This window comes from Geotrypetes seraphini, chromosome 1, assembly GCF_902459505.1.
Source record: "Geotrypetes seraphini chromosome 1, aGeoSer1.1, whole genome shotgun sequence".
NCBI classification, from domain to species: Eukaryota; Metazoa; Chordata; class Amphibia; order Gymnophiona; family Dermophiidae; genus Geotrypetes; species Geotrypetes seraphini.
The window spans coordinates 505,686,122-505,701,694 of NC_047084.1; the positions used below are offsets into that span (position 1 = coordinate 505,686,122).

The window sequence follows — 15,573 nt, forward strand, 5'->3', positions numbered from 1 at the left end:
TGTCACAGGGGAAGCTTTGGCCGAGCAGAACCGCTTGATTGACAGTGGAACTTACTTGATTGATGTCGATGCTGGGGCCCGTTGCCGTTTGAAGGAAAAAAAAAAAGGTGGAAAAAAGGAACCTGATGTGGGCCGGCCTAGCAAAGGCCCCGAGGCTGCCTTATGAAACCGCGCTAAACTATTGATTAGGGGCAGCTCTGTGCCGAAGTTAAAAGCATACACAGCTGCCGCTGCTGGTCTGGAGGTGCGGAGACAAGGCAGGAGGCAAACGCGGTGGAAGGCAGGAGTCCCGGCGAAGGCAGGAGTCCCGGCACAGCGACTGCAACAGGAAGTTGCAAGTCAGCTGACGCCGGCCTTTCGTTGCGGCGGGGACCGAATCCTTCGCGGACCGGCAAGATTTTGTTTGCGGACCGGCGGTTGAAGAACTGTGCTCTACACTGTGTGCGCTGTGACGAGAAACTTGTGCGCTGCGAGGTAATATTTTGTGCGCCAGCGCACCCCAGCGCAGCTTAGCGGGAACACACCCTTTGACGTCTGTCCGATAGCCAGTTTCTGACCCAGTTCACCACTTTGGGTCCTAACTTCAGCCCTTCAAGTTTGTTCAACAGCCTCCTATGAGGAACTGTATCAAAGGCTTTGCTGAAATCCAAGTAAATTACATCTAGCATATGTCCTCGATCCAACTCTCTGGTCACCCAATCAAAAAATTCAATCAGGTTCGTTTGGCACGATTTACCTTTTGTAAAGCCATGTTGCCTCGGATCCTGTAACCCATTAGATTCAAGGAAGTACACAATCCTTTCTTTCAGCAAAACTTCCATTATTTTTCCAACAACTGAAGTGAGGCTCACCGGCCTGTAGTTTCCTGCTTCATCCCTGTGACCACTTTTATGAATAGGGACCACATCCGCTCTCCTCCAATCCCCAGGAATCACTCCCGTCTCCAGAGATTTGTTGAACAAGTCTTTAATAGGACTCGCCAGAACCTCTCTGAGCTCCCTTAGTATCCTGGGATGGATCCCGTCTAATCCCATCGCTTTGTCCACCTTCAGTTTTTCAAGTTGCTCATAAACACCCTCCTCCGTGAACGGCGCAGAATCTACTCCATTTTCCCGTGTAACTTTGCTAGACAATCTCGGTCCTTCTCCAGGATTTTCTTCTGTGAACACAGAACAGAAGTATTTGTTTAGCACATTTGCTTTCTCCACAGCACTTTCCACATATTGGTTCCCAGCATCTTTTAGCCTAGCAATTCCTTTTTTCATCTTCCTCCTTTCACTAATATATCTGAAAAAATTTTTGTCTCCCTTTTTTACATTTTTAGCCATTTGTTCTTCCGCCTGTGCTTTCGCCAGACGTATCTCTCTCTTGGCTTCTTTCAGTTTCACCCTGTAGTCCTTTCTGCTCTCCTCGTCTTGGTTTTTTTATATTTCACGAACGCCAACTCTTTCACCTTTATTTTCTCAGCCACTAGGTTGGAGAACCATATCGGCTTCCTTTTTCTCTTGTTTTTATTGATTTTCTTCACATAAAGGTCCGTAGCCATTTTTATCGCTCCTTTCAGCTTAGACCACTGTCTTTCCACTTCTCTTATGTCCTCCCATCCTAACAGCTCTTTCTTCAGGTACTCTCCCATAGCATTAAAGTCCGTACGTTTGAAATCTAGGACTTTAAGTATCGTGCGGCCGCTCTCCACTTTAGCCGTTATATCAAACCAAACCATTTGATGATCGCTACTACCCAGGTGAGCACCCACTCGAACATTAGAGATACTCTCTCCATTTGTGAGGACCAGATCCAATATCGCTTTTTCCCTTGTGGGTTCCGTCACCATTTGTCTGAGCAGAGCCTCTTGAAAGGCATCCACAATCTCCCTACTTCTTTCTGATTCCGCAGACGGAACATTCCAGTCCGCATCCGGCAGGTTGAAATCTCCCAACAGCAGAACCTCCTCTTTCCTTCCAAACTTTTGGATATCCACAATCAGATCCTTATCAATTTTCTGCGATTGAGTCGGAGGTCTGTAGACTACACCCACATAGATAGAAGTTCCATCTTCTCTTTTCAGAGCAATCCATATTGCTTCTTCCTCTCCCCAGGTCCCTTGCATTTCGGTCGCTTGGATATTGATCTTTACATAGAGAGCTACTCCTTCACCTTTATGACCATCTCTGTCCTTCCTAAAAAGATTATATCCCGGTATGTTTGCATCCTTTCCATGTGATTCACTGAACCATGTCTCTGTGATAGCGACAATATCTAGATCTGCCTCTAACATCAGGGCTTGCAGATCATGAACTTTGTTGCTTAGACTGCGAGCATTTGTGGTCATCGCTTTCCAGCTATTTTTCAGCGATAATCTCCTTTTTCGTATGGATTTTTGTTTCGTTTCACTTTCCGTTGTAATACTAAGAAATGAGTTGCTGATATTGCTTGTGTTGCAGTCTTTACTACTATCACATCTTTTCTTTTGCCAGGGGTGGTCTCTATAATTGTCCTTCGTACTTACACCACCCCCACCTTCTAGTTTAAATGCCTAGAAAAATATTGTCTAAATTTCTCTGCAAGGTTTCTTTTTCCTGCTGTAGTAATATGTAGCCCATCAGTGCAATATAGCTTCTTGTCCTTCCATGTATTTCCCCATCCTCCTATGTACCTGAAGCCTTCTTGATGACACCAGGCTTTGAGCCATCTATTAAAGTCCTCTGTGTTTTTCACTCTTTGCTCCCCCTTTCCATATGCAGGCAGTCAAGAATCCTCTATCTCAAGTCCTTAAAAGTATGGCCTTCTGTTAACCAATGAGAGACTAGGGGAGCCTCTTCATTCTTAGTATGTTTTGATAGCCCTTCTACTTCTTCCCATGTATACTTGCGGGCAAGGACACTGAAGAGCATGCACTATATTGCAAGAATTGCAATTACCAGATTTATTCAGTTGAATTTTAAAGCCTGTTTGAGGGTTCATCCAGGCATTCGTCAAAGCCAATTCACACTATTGGCACAAGCCACATCATTGTTGATTAGCGTCGATCTCCCATCTCCCATCTTTCCATTTAGTATGTTTATTCACTAATTCAACAATATTCTTTCCTCTAGTAATGGCAGTCAATGGGTGATCATGAAAACATTCATGTAGCTATAGAACATGCCAGTGCTGATGTATGCTCTGGCTAACTTTAGCTGAAAGTGTAGAAAATGGTAAAACATCCAATTAATTTTCCTCTGGAGGGATACACTAGGAAGGTGGCCTCAGGCCCAGATATCTATGGCCCCTCCCATTGGAGGGGCTTAGGGTATCCAGGCCAATCAAGGCCATAGGCCCCTCCCTAGTGCATCCTAGGATACACCGGGTAGGGGAAGGCCCAGCCATTTTGATGAGATGGGCCAGTTGGCAAGAGGGGAGTGGGCATCCCTCTTGCTGGCTTCTACAATGAGGTACGGGGAGATGCGGGGTTGCTTGGGATGAGGGGTTCTGAGTGACCCCCCCCAGCCCACCTGCTGTCTTTTGTGGTCTTGGGAGGTGGTGGGAGGGGGATCTTCATGTAGAGTGGGGGAGAATGGGGGGGAGTGTCAGGGGGAGGGTTCAGGTGGCCTGGATGCACAACTGGGTTGCTGAGGCAAGAGGGAGTGGGCATCCCTCCTGTCTCTCTGGGTGTGTCGCTGTTGTGGGGGCGGCTGTCATAAGAAATCAAATCAAATCAAATCTCCATAAACGCAAGGAGATCAGTAGCAGGCTCAAAACTGTTCTTTCAAAAAAATTAGGCAAATTGGTACCCTGCTACATACCATGCATCAAACAGGGAGTATAATAGAGGCTTTACCCTTGGATTGCCAGAACACCTCTTGACTCTTTTCCAGAGAAGGGAAATTGATAAAACTAGAGGGCATAAATTGAGGTTGAGGGGTGGTAGGCTTAAGAGTAATGTTAGGAAATTCTTTTTCATGGAGAGGGTGGTGGATGTCTGGAATGGAAAAGAAAACTGTGTTGAAATTCAAAAAAGCTGGGATGAACACAGAGGATTGCTAATTAGAATATCAATGGGCAAACTTTCACAGTCTGAATCTAGCAAAGGAGATGGTTTGAATAGGCTACAGTGAACTTCAACAACTCCAGTAGTTGGAACCTAAGGACAGTAAAAGGTAGACTTCTAAGGTCTATGACCCAGAAATAACAAAGAAAAAACACATTTTAATTTAATCACAAAATTGTAATGCATGTGATTACAGGGCAGACTGGATGGACCCATTCAGGTATTTATCTGCTGTCATCCAAAAAATGGCATAAAGTGGCACTTGGAAGTTTTTCTTGCCAAAATGGCCAAGTTGCCCTTTTCAATACCAACTTTCTAGACATTTTGCTAGGCTTTTTGTCTGCAGTGCATCTAAATCTCAAAGGAGCGTGTTGGAAGTATGTTATGGGAGGGATTTGGGCAAGCTTAGCATTTAGACATTTTGTAGCGATAATCAAACTTTTTACAAAACGTTCAAGGCACAGTTTGGATGTTTGGAGCTAGACCTGTTTTAAAAATGAATAAGGGTCAAAAATGTGTCCAAATTGACCAGATGACCACTGGAGGGATGAAGGCATGGCCCCACCACCACACTCCCCTAGTGGTCATTGACCCCCCCTCCCACCCACCAAAGATCTGAATGAAACAGTATATATCTGACTCTATGGCAGCTGCAGATAGCATAGCCAGTCCTAGTACAACAGCAAGCAGGTGTCTGGAGTAGCCTGGTGGGTAGTGCAGTGGATTCCAGAGAAGGGGACCCAGTAGGGTTTTTTTTTCAGGGGGGAAGGGGGGTTGGAGGGCACAGCATACAAGGTAAGGGGGTTCTGGTGAGATGGGTACCTGACATTCTTTTTTTTTTTTTTTAAATATTATTAATATATATATATATATATATATATATATATATATATATATATATATATATATATATATATATATATAAATAATATTTTTTTAAAAAAAAGAATGTCAGGTACCCATCTCACCAGAACTCCCTTACCTTGTATGTATATATATATATATATATATATATATAGTATTGAGCTATGCCACATTAATAATTAAAAGACAATTTAAGTTAGGTCAAATCAGACCAAAAACAAAGCATTAACAATGCACAGACTCTAATTAAGTCCACATAGAGGAGGGGACAATTCACAAATACAATCAAATACGCAGTGTTACATCCTCAAATATCACTGGGACCTAACTATCTGGGATCAAGTGGTATTACTTCACATTGAAGCACTAGATATTAATACTCCTTTTCCCTCAAGAAAAAATTGCAACTGGGAGGGTTAAAAAAAAAAAAAAATTTTGATCCAATTGAATCAAACACTTACAGGGAAATCTTAACTGAAATTTTGCTCCCAGAGTTACCATATGTTGCTTTAATTTGAGGAACCTTTTCCTCCTTGTCTGAATAGTTTTTGAGACATCTGGGAACATAGAGATCTTACTTTCTAAGAAGGTTACTTCTTTAAGCCTAAAAAATAGCCTCAAGAGTGCTTCCTTGTCTTGATTAAAGACAAATGTCACCAGAAGAGTCGAATAGCAAATGACTTTCTCTTCTGAGGTTTCTAGAATTTTTGTAATATTCAAAGGACTAGCCGCCTTGGATAAAACCAATGAAGAAGAAGACTTCTTTTTTGATGTAGGTAGGAAATATATTTTTTGAAGGTGAGGTAAACCATTCTCAGGTTATTTTAATACTTCCTTCAAAAATTTATAAATAAATCTTTTGGAGACATTGTTGGTAATTTAGGAAAGTTCAAAATCCTAAGGTTCAATGATTTAGTATAATTTTCAAAATTTTCTACCTTTCTTACAAACAATAGTCTATCCTGAGTTAAAGAAGTCTGAGAGGATTGTAACCCATGGACCTGCTGGTCCAGGTGATCAACTTTTTCCCCATGAACCTTGATTTGTTCCTCTATTTTATCCAATCTCTTGGCCTGAATAGTGACCTGGGGAAGGGCTCCACACAAAGTTTATGCAAGGAGTCTAACGCCAACCAAATTGATTCCAGTGAAAATTCAGCTGGTCTTACCAGTGAAGGGTCAGAAAAAGTCTGTCCAACACTTGCTGAAAGTTCCGACACCTTCTCTGCATTAGATGACCCAGCTGCGGTATGAAGTGTAGTGGCAAGCCCTCGAGCTCCATCAGCGACATTGATTCCCATCCCTGTAAAGCTCCCGATACTCCGCAATCTCGCGGCTGTAGAGAAGAGGTAGGTCCCGCGGGACTGAGCGAAGCTTTGCTCCAGAGTGTCAAAATCTCTCTCTGATTCAGCACAGCTGGTTTGCCCCTGCTGTAACATGGAAGGTTCCGTCTGCCAGGCTGAAGCAGCGACTCTTCCTCTTCTTTTTGGCATCTTGGTTTTCAATTTTACCCCAAAAAACAATGGGTAAAACAGGTAGGAAGTGTAATATCTGCAGGATGGAACTTCTCAGCATTCTCATCGTGCCGCCATCTTGTCCCTCCTGACACTCTATTTGAAGTTCACAGCAGTGTCACTTAATTAGCCCCACTGCTCTGCTGGCATGTCTGTATAGATGGTGACCCCGCCTATGTCCAAATGGCTTGGCTTTGGACGTTTTGCATTTGGACATTTTCATATTCGGAAATGGCCAATAAAGATAGCAATAGGTCATTTTCAGAAAAAAAATAGTCATCTTATAGTTTCAAAAATGGACATTTTCTCTACCCAATTTATGGATGTTTTTCTCAAAACCTCCAAAGTCGGACTTGGATGTTGTTTCGAAAATGGTCTTCCACTCCACTTACCTACACCTTTATTGAATAGTGCTTAGGGCCCTTTCACAAGTAAGTGCTGTATTTATGTACAATTATACAATTACAGTTGTACTGTTTACATATGTGTACACAGGTATAAAATTTATTTATTCAATTTTCTATAATGCTCTCCCAGAGGAGCTCAGAACGGTTTACATGAATTTATTCAGGTACTCAAATATCTCTGTCTATCCTGGTGGGCTCACAATCTATCTAATGTACCTGGGGCAAGGAGGGGATTAAGTGACTTGCTCAGGGTCACAAGGAACAGCATCGGTTTGAACCCACAACCTCAGGGTCACAAGGAGCAGTGTTGGTTTGAACCCACAACCTCAGGGTGATAAGGCTGTGGCTTTAATCACTGCCCCACACTCTCTCTCAATTATTCCCTGTATTAGGAAGCTCTGCATCAAATCTCTTACCCATAGCACTTATTGAAGATTTTGAACCTGCCAAATGTTATAAATGTGGTGTTCCTTTTCATTGTAGTTTCTGATAGCATTTTATTCTTCTTTGTTCAGGCCATGTGTTTATACAGTGGGCTCTCCTATAAACAACAGGGCCCTCTTTCCATGCCAGGAGCCACCAGTTGCTATGTCAACATGGCAAGCTACAGTCAAGGCATCTGATTCCTTTATTGTTTTAATGAGTGGTGAAAATTCGGCTGAGCCATTGCTATGTGAGGAAGGTAAGAACTGCTGCTTATTGTTCTTGTGTTCTTCAGTCTTAGAGACTTTGGGGGCAGTACTATAACTGAGTGCCATGTGTTAGGGGCCACGATGGGGAGTATTGAATGGCAATATTTAATCACATCTGTGCACACAGATGATTTTATAGAATACTGGCTTAACAGTTTCAGTTAAATCATTTATATTCCACTGTTGCCAACAAATAGTTCATAATGGATTACATATAAAGAAATAGATCAATTAAACTAAGATATATATATAAGCAACAAGACATTATCCCATTATTAACTATTAGATTAAATTTCTGAAACAAAAAAGTTTTAAGCACTTTTTAAAAAAATGGTAAAAGTTACTATGGATTATATTTGAATTGGCAGGATTGACTATACAGAGGCGACCTGTTAAGGAAAGGAGATAGTAAACAATTTATCTTTTAGTAAACTTGGAAACTGTAATGTTAAAATATTACAATTTATACTATTATCCTATCAATGGCCTGCAAATTAAATTGCTCATATATTGTGGGGTTAATCCATATAGAGGGGCATAATCGAAAGTGACGTCTAAGTCCGTTTACGTCCATCTCGCAAGTCATCCAAAGTTAAAAAGAGCCTAAGACACATTTTCGAAGATACATCCAACTTTTTTTTACTTTCAAAAATCGTCTAATTATATGTCCTGCCAATCTGATCTTCCAAGCCACTAAATCGTCCATCTTTATACCACATTTCCGTCCAACTTTCCGTCCAAGTCCAAAACGCCTAGAACAAGCCCTGTTGAACGTGGGAGGGGACTGCAAAGTGATGAACTGCACACCCAGACATGCCACATAAATAGTGGGGTACCTTACAGGGCACTGCTGTGAACTTCACAAAAAGGGTGCCATGGCTTCTCCTCACTATAGCTCCCTTATAAGTGACGGTGAGCCCCCCCCAAACCACCTCCAGAATCCCCTAGACCTACTTATCTACCACCCCAATAGCCCTTATGGCTGCAGGAGCCACTTATATGCCAGTAGAAAAGGGTTTAGGGGGTGTATAGGGCAGTGCACATGTTTCCTAATCCACCCCCAAGATGACTTAAGCTGCCTCTATGCTGGACGACTAGGCTTTCCTAAGCCCGGCTGCCAGGTGATGATGGTCTGGAGGCTGAAATTTAAAGTTGTGAATAAAATTTTAATGGGGGTGGGGGGGGTTGGTGATCACTGGGGTAGTGTGTGTTATGTGTTTGCAGTGCTTATCTGATGAGTTTAGGTGGGTTTTTGTGACTTAGACCATCTAAAACATGGTCTAAATCACAACGTCCAAGTTCCGTCAAGCCTGGGCTGTATAACTTTCGGTTATACATGCTGTACGACTAAGTCTAAGCCAGCCCATGTCCCACCCAACTCCCACCCTCGATGTGCCTCCCGAAATGCCCCGTTTAGCTTTGGACGTTGAGCAACACTATGAAGGCCTAGGTCGTTTAGAAATATGTCCAAAACCCGTTTTTAATTTCGGTGCATGGACGTTTTTGAGAAATGTTCGTCCAAGTGCCTACAGGCTGGTTTTTTTGACGTTTTTCTCTTTCGATTATGAGCCCCATAATGTTTTAAACACCAAACAGCACAACTTAAATATGATTCTAGCCTCAATTGGCAACCAGTATAAAGGTGTATATGAAGGTGTAATTCTATCAGATTTTCTTAATTTATAAATTAATTGGACAGCTGAATTTTGTATTGTCTGCAAACGTTTAAGCAGTCACTTGGGAATTCCCAGATAAACTGTGTTTGCAGTAATTTAATTTATTTATTAGTGCTTTCACTACTAATCTAAATTGATCTTGATGCAAATATTTCCTAATACTTCTAAGTTTTCTTAAAGTCCAAAAAGCAAAACTAAATCAAAACGTATTAGTAACGTCTGGCAAACTGTCAAAAGTGTTTTGGTTATGACTAAGTCTAAGTCAGACCACATCCCGCCCACCTCCTGCCTTATCCACTCCTCCAAAAACATCCTTTTTCGCTCTAGGCGTACAGAGGCAGGGTAAAGTCCTAAGCTGGTTTTAGATGCGTCTAAAACCAGTTTTGATTATTGGTACTTGGACAATCTGTCTTTTTGATTGTCCAAGTACCGACTTAGGCCAATTTTTGGACTTTATTTTTATTATGATCCCTTTATCCTATAAACACATAATATATCACCCAATTAACGTTTATAATTATATATAATGAGCCTCATTACAAAATGTGATGTGCTAGTGAAAAACTAAACACATTTGAAATCAGCATGAAAAATACTACAAAACCCACCCAACATTAGCTCTGATGAAAACGATGTGTTGACCTGTGTTATTTTTCAGACTAAGACAATTAAGAGCAATAAGAGCCGACTTAACCCAGTCCAGCTTTAGAATAATTGCTCAGGCGATTCTACTTCCAAATTTGAATTACTGTCATTCTTTGTATTATGATATTGAAGAAAAGGAATATAAGAGACTTGAATTACTCCAAAATACAGTGGCCAGATTAATTCTCAGAATAAGCTGATTTGAGAAGGCTAGTCCATTACTAGAAGAGCTACACTAGTTGCCAATAAGGAAAAGAGTTCAATTTAACATCGCTCGCAAGGTTGATCACCATCGCCATAGATTGCAAAAGGTTGATCGCCATAGATTGCAAGGGCAACGCGACTCGATCGCGGAGCCCATCCCAGGCTCTGCGGTAGACTCGCGTTGCCTTTGCGTTCTCCCTGCTTCCCCGATGCGCAAAAGCATTAGCCCCCCCTCCGACGTCAATTCTGGCATCAGAGAGGAAGTTCTGGGCCAGCCAATTGCTGCCTGGCTGTCCTGGAACTTCCTCTCCGACACCAGAATTGGCATGGGGGGGGGGGGGAAATACTTGTGTAATGTCTGCATGGTCCTGGCTTTTACGCGTCAGGGAAGCAGGGAGAATTCGGCGGCGGTGGCAGCTTGGGAAGGGGCAGGGAGAGAGAAAGAAAGATGGTAGCTTGGGGGGGGGGGCAGGGAGAGTAAAAGACACAGAGCTTCATGCTTCCTGGAATTAAACAAGCTGCTGTTCCTCCATTGACCAACTAACAGTGCTGCCTTCTTTGGAAAGAGACAAGAGAGAAAGAAAGGCAAACAGAAAGAAAGAAAGGAGGGGCAGGGAGAGAGAAAGAAAGGAAAGGGGCAGGGTGAGAGGAAGAAAAAGTCAGGGAAGGGAATGGAGTGTGTTGGTTAGCAGGGGTCAGGCAGAAAGAGAGGAAGAAAAAGTTGGACTCGTAGAGGGACAGAGAGATATTGGTTGGAATGAGGTCTGGAGGAGAGGAAGTATGCAGGAGGAAGAAAGAAAGAAAGATTGGATGCACAGTCAGAAGAAGAAAGTGCAACCAGAGACTCATGAAATCACTAGACAACAAAGGTAGGAAAAATGATTTTATTTTCAATTTAGTGATCAAAATGTGACCGTTATGAGAATTTATATCTGCTGTCTATATATATATATTTTTTTTATTATTATTTATATATAAATTTCAAATTAACAAATCAAGATAAATCTTGTACAGAAAGTGATTACATCAAAAGAACAAAGAGAAACCTCATAAATTTACATAGAAAACAAATTTTTGTATAATATCTCAAGTCCACCATTATGATCCATGATGTAAGTTAAACGGAATTAAACAAAGAACTATTTATTAAAGATAACTGGTACGTGGTTAACTGAAGTTCAGGCGTCTTATATCTTGAAGCCCTCATTCTTTCCCCTTTTCCAGGCTGGACAAGGAGAGAAGGGCCGTCAACTGGTTTGGTTCAAAGAAAACATATTTCTGAGAATTATATTGAACTATACACTTGCAGGGATGGCGAAGATAGAAAGTTCCCCCAAGAGCCAAAACTCCAGGTTTTAATAGTAGAAACTCCTTTCTACGTCTTTGTGTATCTCTTGCCAAATCTGGGAACATCTGTATCTTTAAATCAAGAAACTTTTTCTCTTTATTTTTGAAGAATAGTCTCAAAAGCCAATTCTTATCTAACGTAATAGCCAGGGTCACAATCAATGTAGCAGGTATTGCAACTTCTTTATCAGATAGTTCAAGTAAAGCAGATACATCAATTGGTCCCTGAATTTTTTCTTGAAGATCCTGATTTTTATTAGGCAAATAATAGACCTGGGTGAAAGGAGGTAATGAATCTTCCGATACTTCCAATATCTCCAGCAAATACCTTTTTAACATTTCTCTTGGAGTCACTGTTGAAATTCGTGGAAAATTAATCAATCTTAAATTATTATTCCTAGAGAAATTTTCAAATGTCTCTATCTTCCTTCTTAAATTTATATTATCCTTAATTAAGGTGTCCTGAAGCAGCTTGGAAGATTTAAGTTGATCTTTAATACACTGGATATCTAGTTTTGATTCTCCCAAGTCTTGTTTTATCTGAAGAACTTCTTTCTCTTGAGTTTTTATTTTCCCCTCTATTTGAAGATGATTACTATTTACTGTTCTAGTCAAATTGGCAATCAAATCCCACAAAGCCTCCAATGTGACTTCTTGGGGCTTTACAAGATTAAAAGTTTGCAAGTTTAATAGTGGTAAATTAGGCTCACCAGCTACAGGAACCTCTCCTCTCCGTTCCTCCTGTGTCGGGGTTGACCCCAGCGTTGTTATATCCTCATATGCACTCAGGCTCTGCTGCAATCCGTGTGAGCCTGAGTCGGTGTTCGTCTCGCCGTTCCCTGCAGCCTCTGGGAGGGAGCTCATGCCGACTTCCGGCTGCCTCCCCACTCCCGGGGAACTGGCGGCTCGAGGGTTGGGAGGAGGGATTCTCATGTCGGGGCTCAACGAGATCTCATGAGCCCGAAGAGACGCCTCGAGTCCGTTGCTAGGAAGCGTCTCAGCCGGGGGCGATACCGACGCTCCAATGACGCCCTGCATCCGTCGCAGCAAATCCTCAATATTGCTAGAGGAGGCTAATCCGGGACGCCGCGGGGCCGAAGAGGCTCCCTTTCCCCTCCTTTTTGGCATGGTAAAAGTTCTACAGTGTAAAACGCCTGAAGAAAAGTTTCCCAAAGGTAAGGATTTGCGGGCGGTTGCTCAGTGCACCACGACCGTGGCCATCTTGGATCACAATCTTTCTCCGTTTCTAATCCTGCTGTCTATATTTTGCACTATGGCCCCCTTTTACTAAACCGCAATAGTGTTTTTTAGCGCAGGAAGCCTATGAGTGTCGAGAGCATCACGGGGCATTCAGCACAGCTCCCTGCGCTAAAAATCGCTATCGTGGTTTAGTAAAAGGGGAGGGGGTATATTTGTCTATTTTTGTATAGTTGTTACTGAGGTGACATTGCATATTTCAAAGTCATCTGCCTTGACCTCTTTGAAAACTCCCCTGAATATAAATTATAATTAACATTTTCTCTGCGTACAGTGTGCTTTATTTTATTGTTGGTAGATCATTTTGACTTGGTCATTTTAAAAGTAGCTCGCAAGCCAAAAATGTGTGGGCACCCCTGGTCTGCAAGGTAATTTAAGGAGAAAACTCTAGTAGACTAGTATCAGGTATTAAGGTCACTTTCCAAAACTCAAGAGCATCCCAATGCCTCAAACTGCCCTGCCCTTCTCCCCAACAAGTTCAAAGAAAAAAGTTTTTCAAATCCACCTTTGAATTTCAGGGTCCCGAAGTTGGAATTACCTACCTTTTAAGTCTGCGTCAGGTCCCCACCTACTACAATTTCAGGAAAATATTAAAGCCATATCTCTTCTTTATGTAACCCACATTAGGTTAACCCATTTGCAATCTTAGAAAGCTTACTATAACTTCAATTGAATGTATCTGTAATTCTTAAGTAAGCCACAATGAATCCTAGTCGAAATTTTCTGGATATAAGAAATAATATGAATGGACTGCACCACCAGAGAAATAGAAAGTATCCTTCCCCTCTCTACACGGCATCTTCCACGCAGGTAAACTGGGTAGATCCCTCCTCTCCAAAATCACGGGCCTCTGGAACGATCTCACTGTCCCGATGCGGAACCTGGGCTCCCTCCAACTATTCCGAAAACAACTGAAAACCTGGCTTTTCTCTAGCATATAACATCTCTTCTCCAGATTACATCCCCTCTTTTTATGCTTTGTAAACTCTTTCTCTTCTCTCTTCCTATATTTTTTAAGCTTTGTAAACCGTGTCGAGCTCCACTTCCGTGGAGAAGATGCGGTATATAAACTTAAGGCTTAGTTTAGTTTAGTTTAGATTTCTTTGTGTACAGTTCAAAATACAAACACAGTAGATGTAAATACTAGAGAATAATCCTATAAATCCTATAAATTGAGTCTATCTCTACAAAAGATTTTATTGGAGACTATGGATCTCAAGTGCCCGCAGCTATTCGCTGTTAGAAACAGTCTTGGCTAATATATATGCGGGCTATCATCGGTCCAAGTGTCTCTTTTTTATTTTTAAATTTTATTTTGCCTCTATGGGCTCATCTTAAAATAACGTTTGTGTAGATTATGTGTATTTAAATATATAAATATACTTTCGCCCCTTTTTAAAAAAATATATAGGACTTTTACTTATAAGGTTTAGTACTTAGCTTGGGTGTAGTTCTTTACCCTGCTATCCAGAAGTGATATGACGGAAAATCTCCGTTTCGCTCTAACCTTATAAAAAGAGCTTCTTCGGGGAATTGATATATACTTTTTATGCTGCCTCAGCGTGTTCAGTCCATTAGAATAAGCTTTCTGAAACGTTTCCTCAGTCCAGCAGCCAGAGCTCCCCAAGCTCTGCAGCTGGGGTCAGCTTGGGAACACTGCCACTAACTACAGAGCTGCCAGACTGGAGGAGGTGGTCTTCAACTGGTAGGGCTTCGGGATTCCCATCAGCCACAGCAAAGGAGGTTGCTAATTTTTGGTAGACTTGGGCCCAGGATCCTGTGTGATCAGTACTGGGTCCCACGACAACAAGAGGGCATCCGTTGAAAATCAGGGGCGGGAAACTACGAGGTGACACCAGGAAATTCTTTTTCACTGAAAGAGTGGTTGATCGCTGGAACAGTCTTCCACTACAGGTGATTGAGGCCAGCAGCGTGCCTGATTTTAAGGCCAAATGGGATAGACACGTGGGATCTATTCACAGAGAAAGGTAGGGGAGGGTCATTAGGGTGGGCAGACTAGATGGGCTGTGGCCCTTATCTGCCGTCTATTTCTATGTTTCTATGTTTCTATGTTACTGAAGGAAGTTAATATCAGCTTTAATTTCTCCATTGCTGTGATACTTGTTGAGTATAATTTTTGGAGTTCTCAGTTCAATTTCTATTTGTGATACCTTCTTCTGTATTTGGTAAAGGTCTGTCTGGGTTTTGTTGTGAAGAAGTCATTTAAAGTTGTATTATGTGCGTTAGTAATAGCATATGGGAAAATCAGGGAGAGGGAGTGGGAGGGATGCAGGGAGGAAGGGATTGGATGTCTCCTTAATTTCTGCCCTGGGCTCCAGCATGTCTAAAACCAGCCCTAGCTTTCAGGCTTCATAAACCTAAACTCTGCTTTAACCTGACAGGATGTACCATATATACTTGAATATAAACCAAGATTTTTTGGCCCAACAATGGCCCAAAAATGGAGAGTCCCGTCTAACCACCCCTCTTCCTGGACCCATCGCGGGCCTCCAGTACTGCCCTGGTGGTCCAGTGGTTCAGGGAGCCATATCTATCAATTGATCCCTCCCTCACGGTGACTTTGCCTCTGCAACTAATCAGTCTGCCCCCTCCCTTCCTGGTCCCCCTGCAGGCCTACCTTAGGTCACTGGTGGTCCAGCGGTAAGGTGGAGGGGGCAGACTGGAGGCCAGATGCACTAAACAGGATCGATACGACCGAGTGGATCCACTCTGATCTGATTTTTGGCTGATTCTAAAAGAGCTATTGATGCACTAAAAAGTTTGCATACAAATGATTCACGTGGAGGTTTGTTGTAATCCCCGTCTCTCCCGTCCAATTAATCACTGTGAGAGTTACTCTCACACATGCACAGAGCTGGCAGGAAAAGCCCGAACAACTGAGAGGCAGGGGAAGCCCCCAACCATACTCCTGCTACTC

At 42.3% G+C, this 15,573-nt stretch overlaps 1 protein-coding gene across 3 annotated transcripts in view; it reads left to right on the plus strand.

Annotated features, from left to right (window-relative positions):
* AOPEP (aminopeptidase O (putative)) overlaps positions 1–15,573 on the plus strand; it is a 594,389-nt gene that overhangs the window by 75,250 nt on the left and 503,566 nt on the right. For all 3 annotated transcript variants that reach the window (XM_033928041.1, XM_033928031.1, XM_033928022.1), the window contains exon 3: positions 7,330–7,496. In XM_033928041.1, the coding sequence (XP_033783932.1) occupies positions 7,330–7,496 (167 nt within the window). The remainder of the gene's footprint in view (positions 1–7,329; positions 7,497–15,573) is intronic.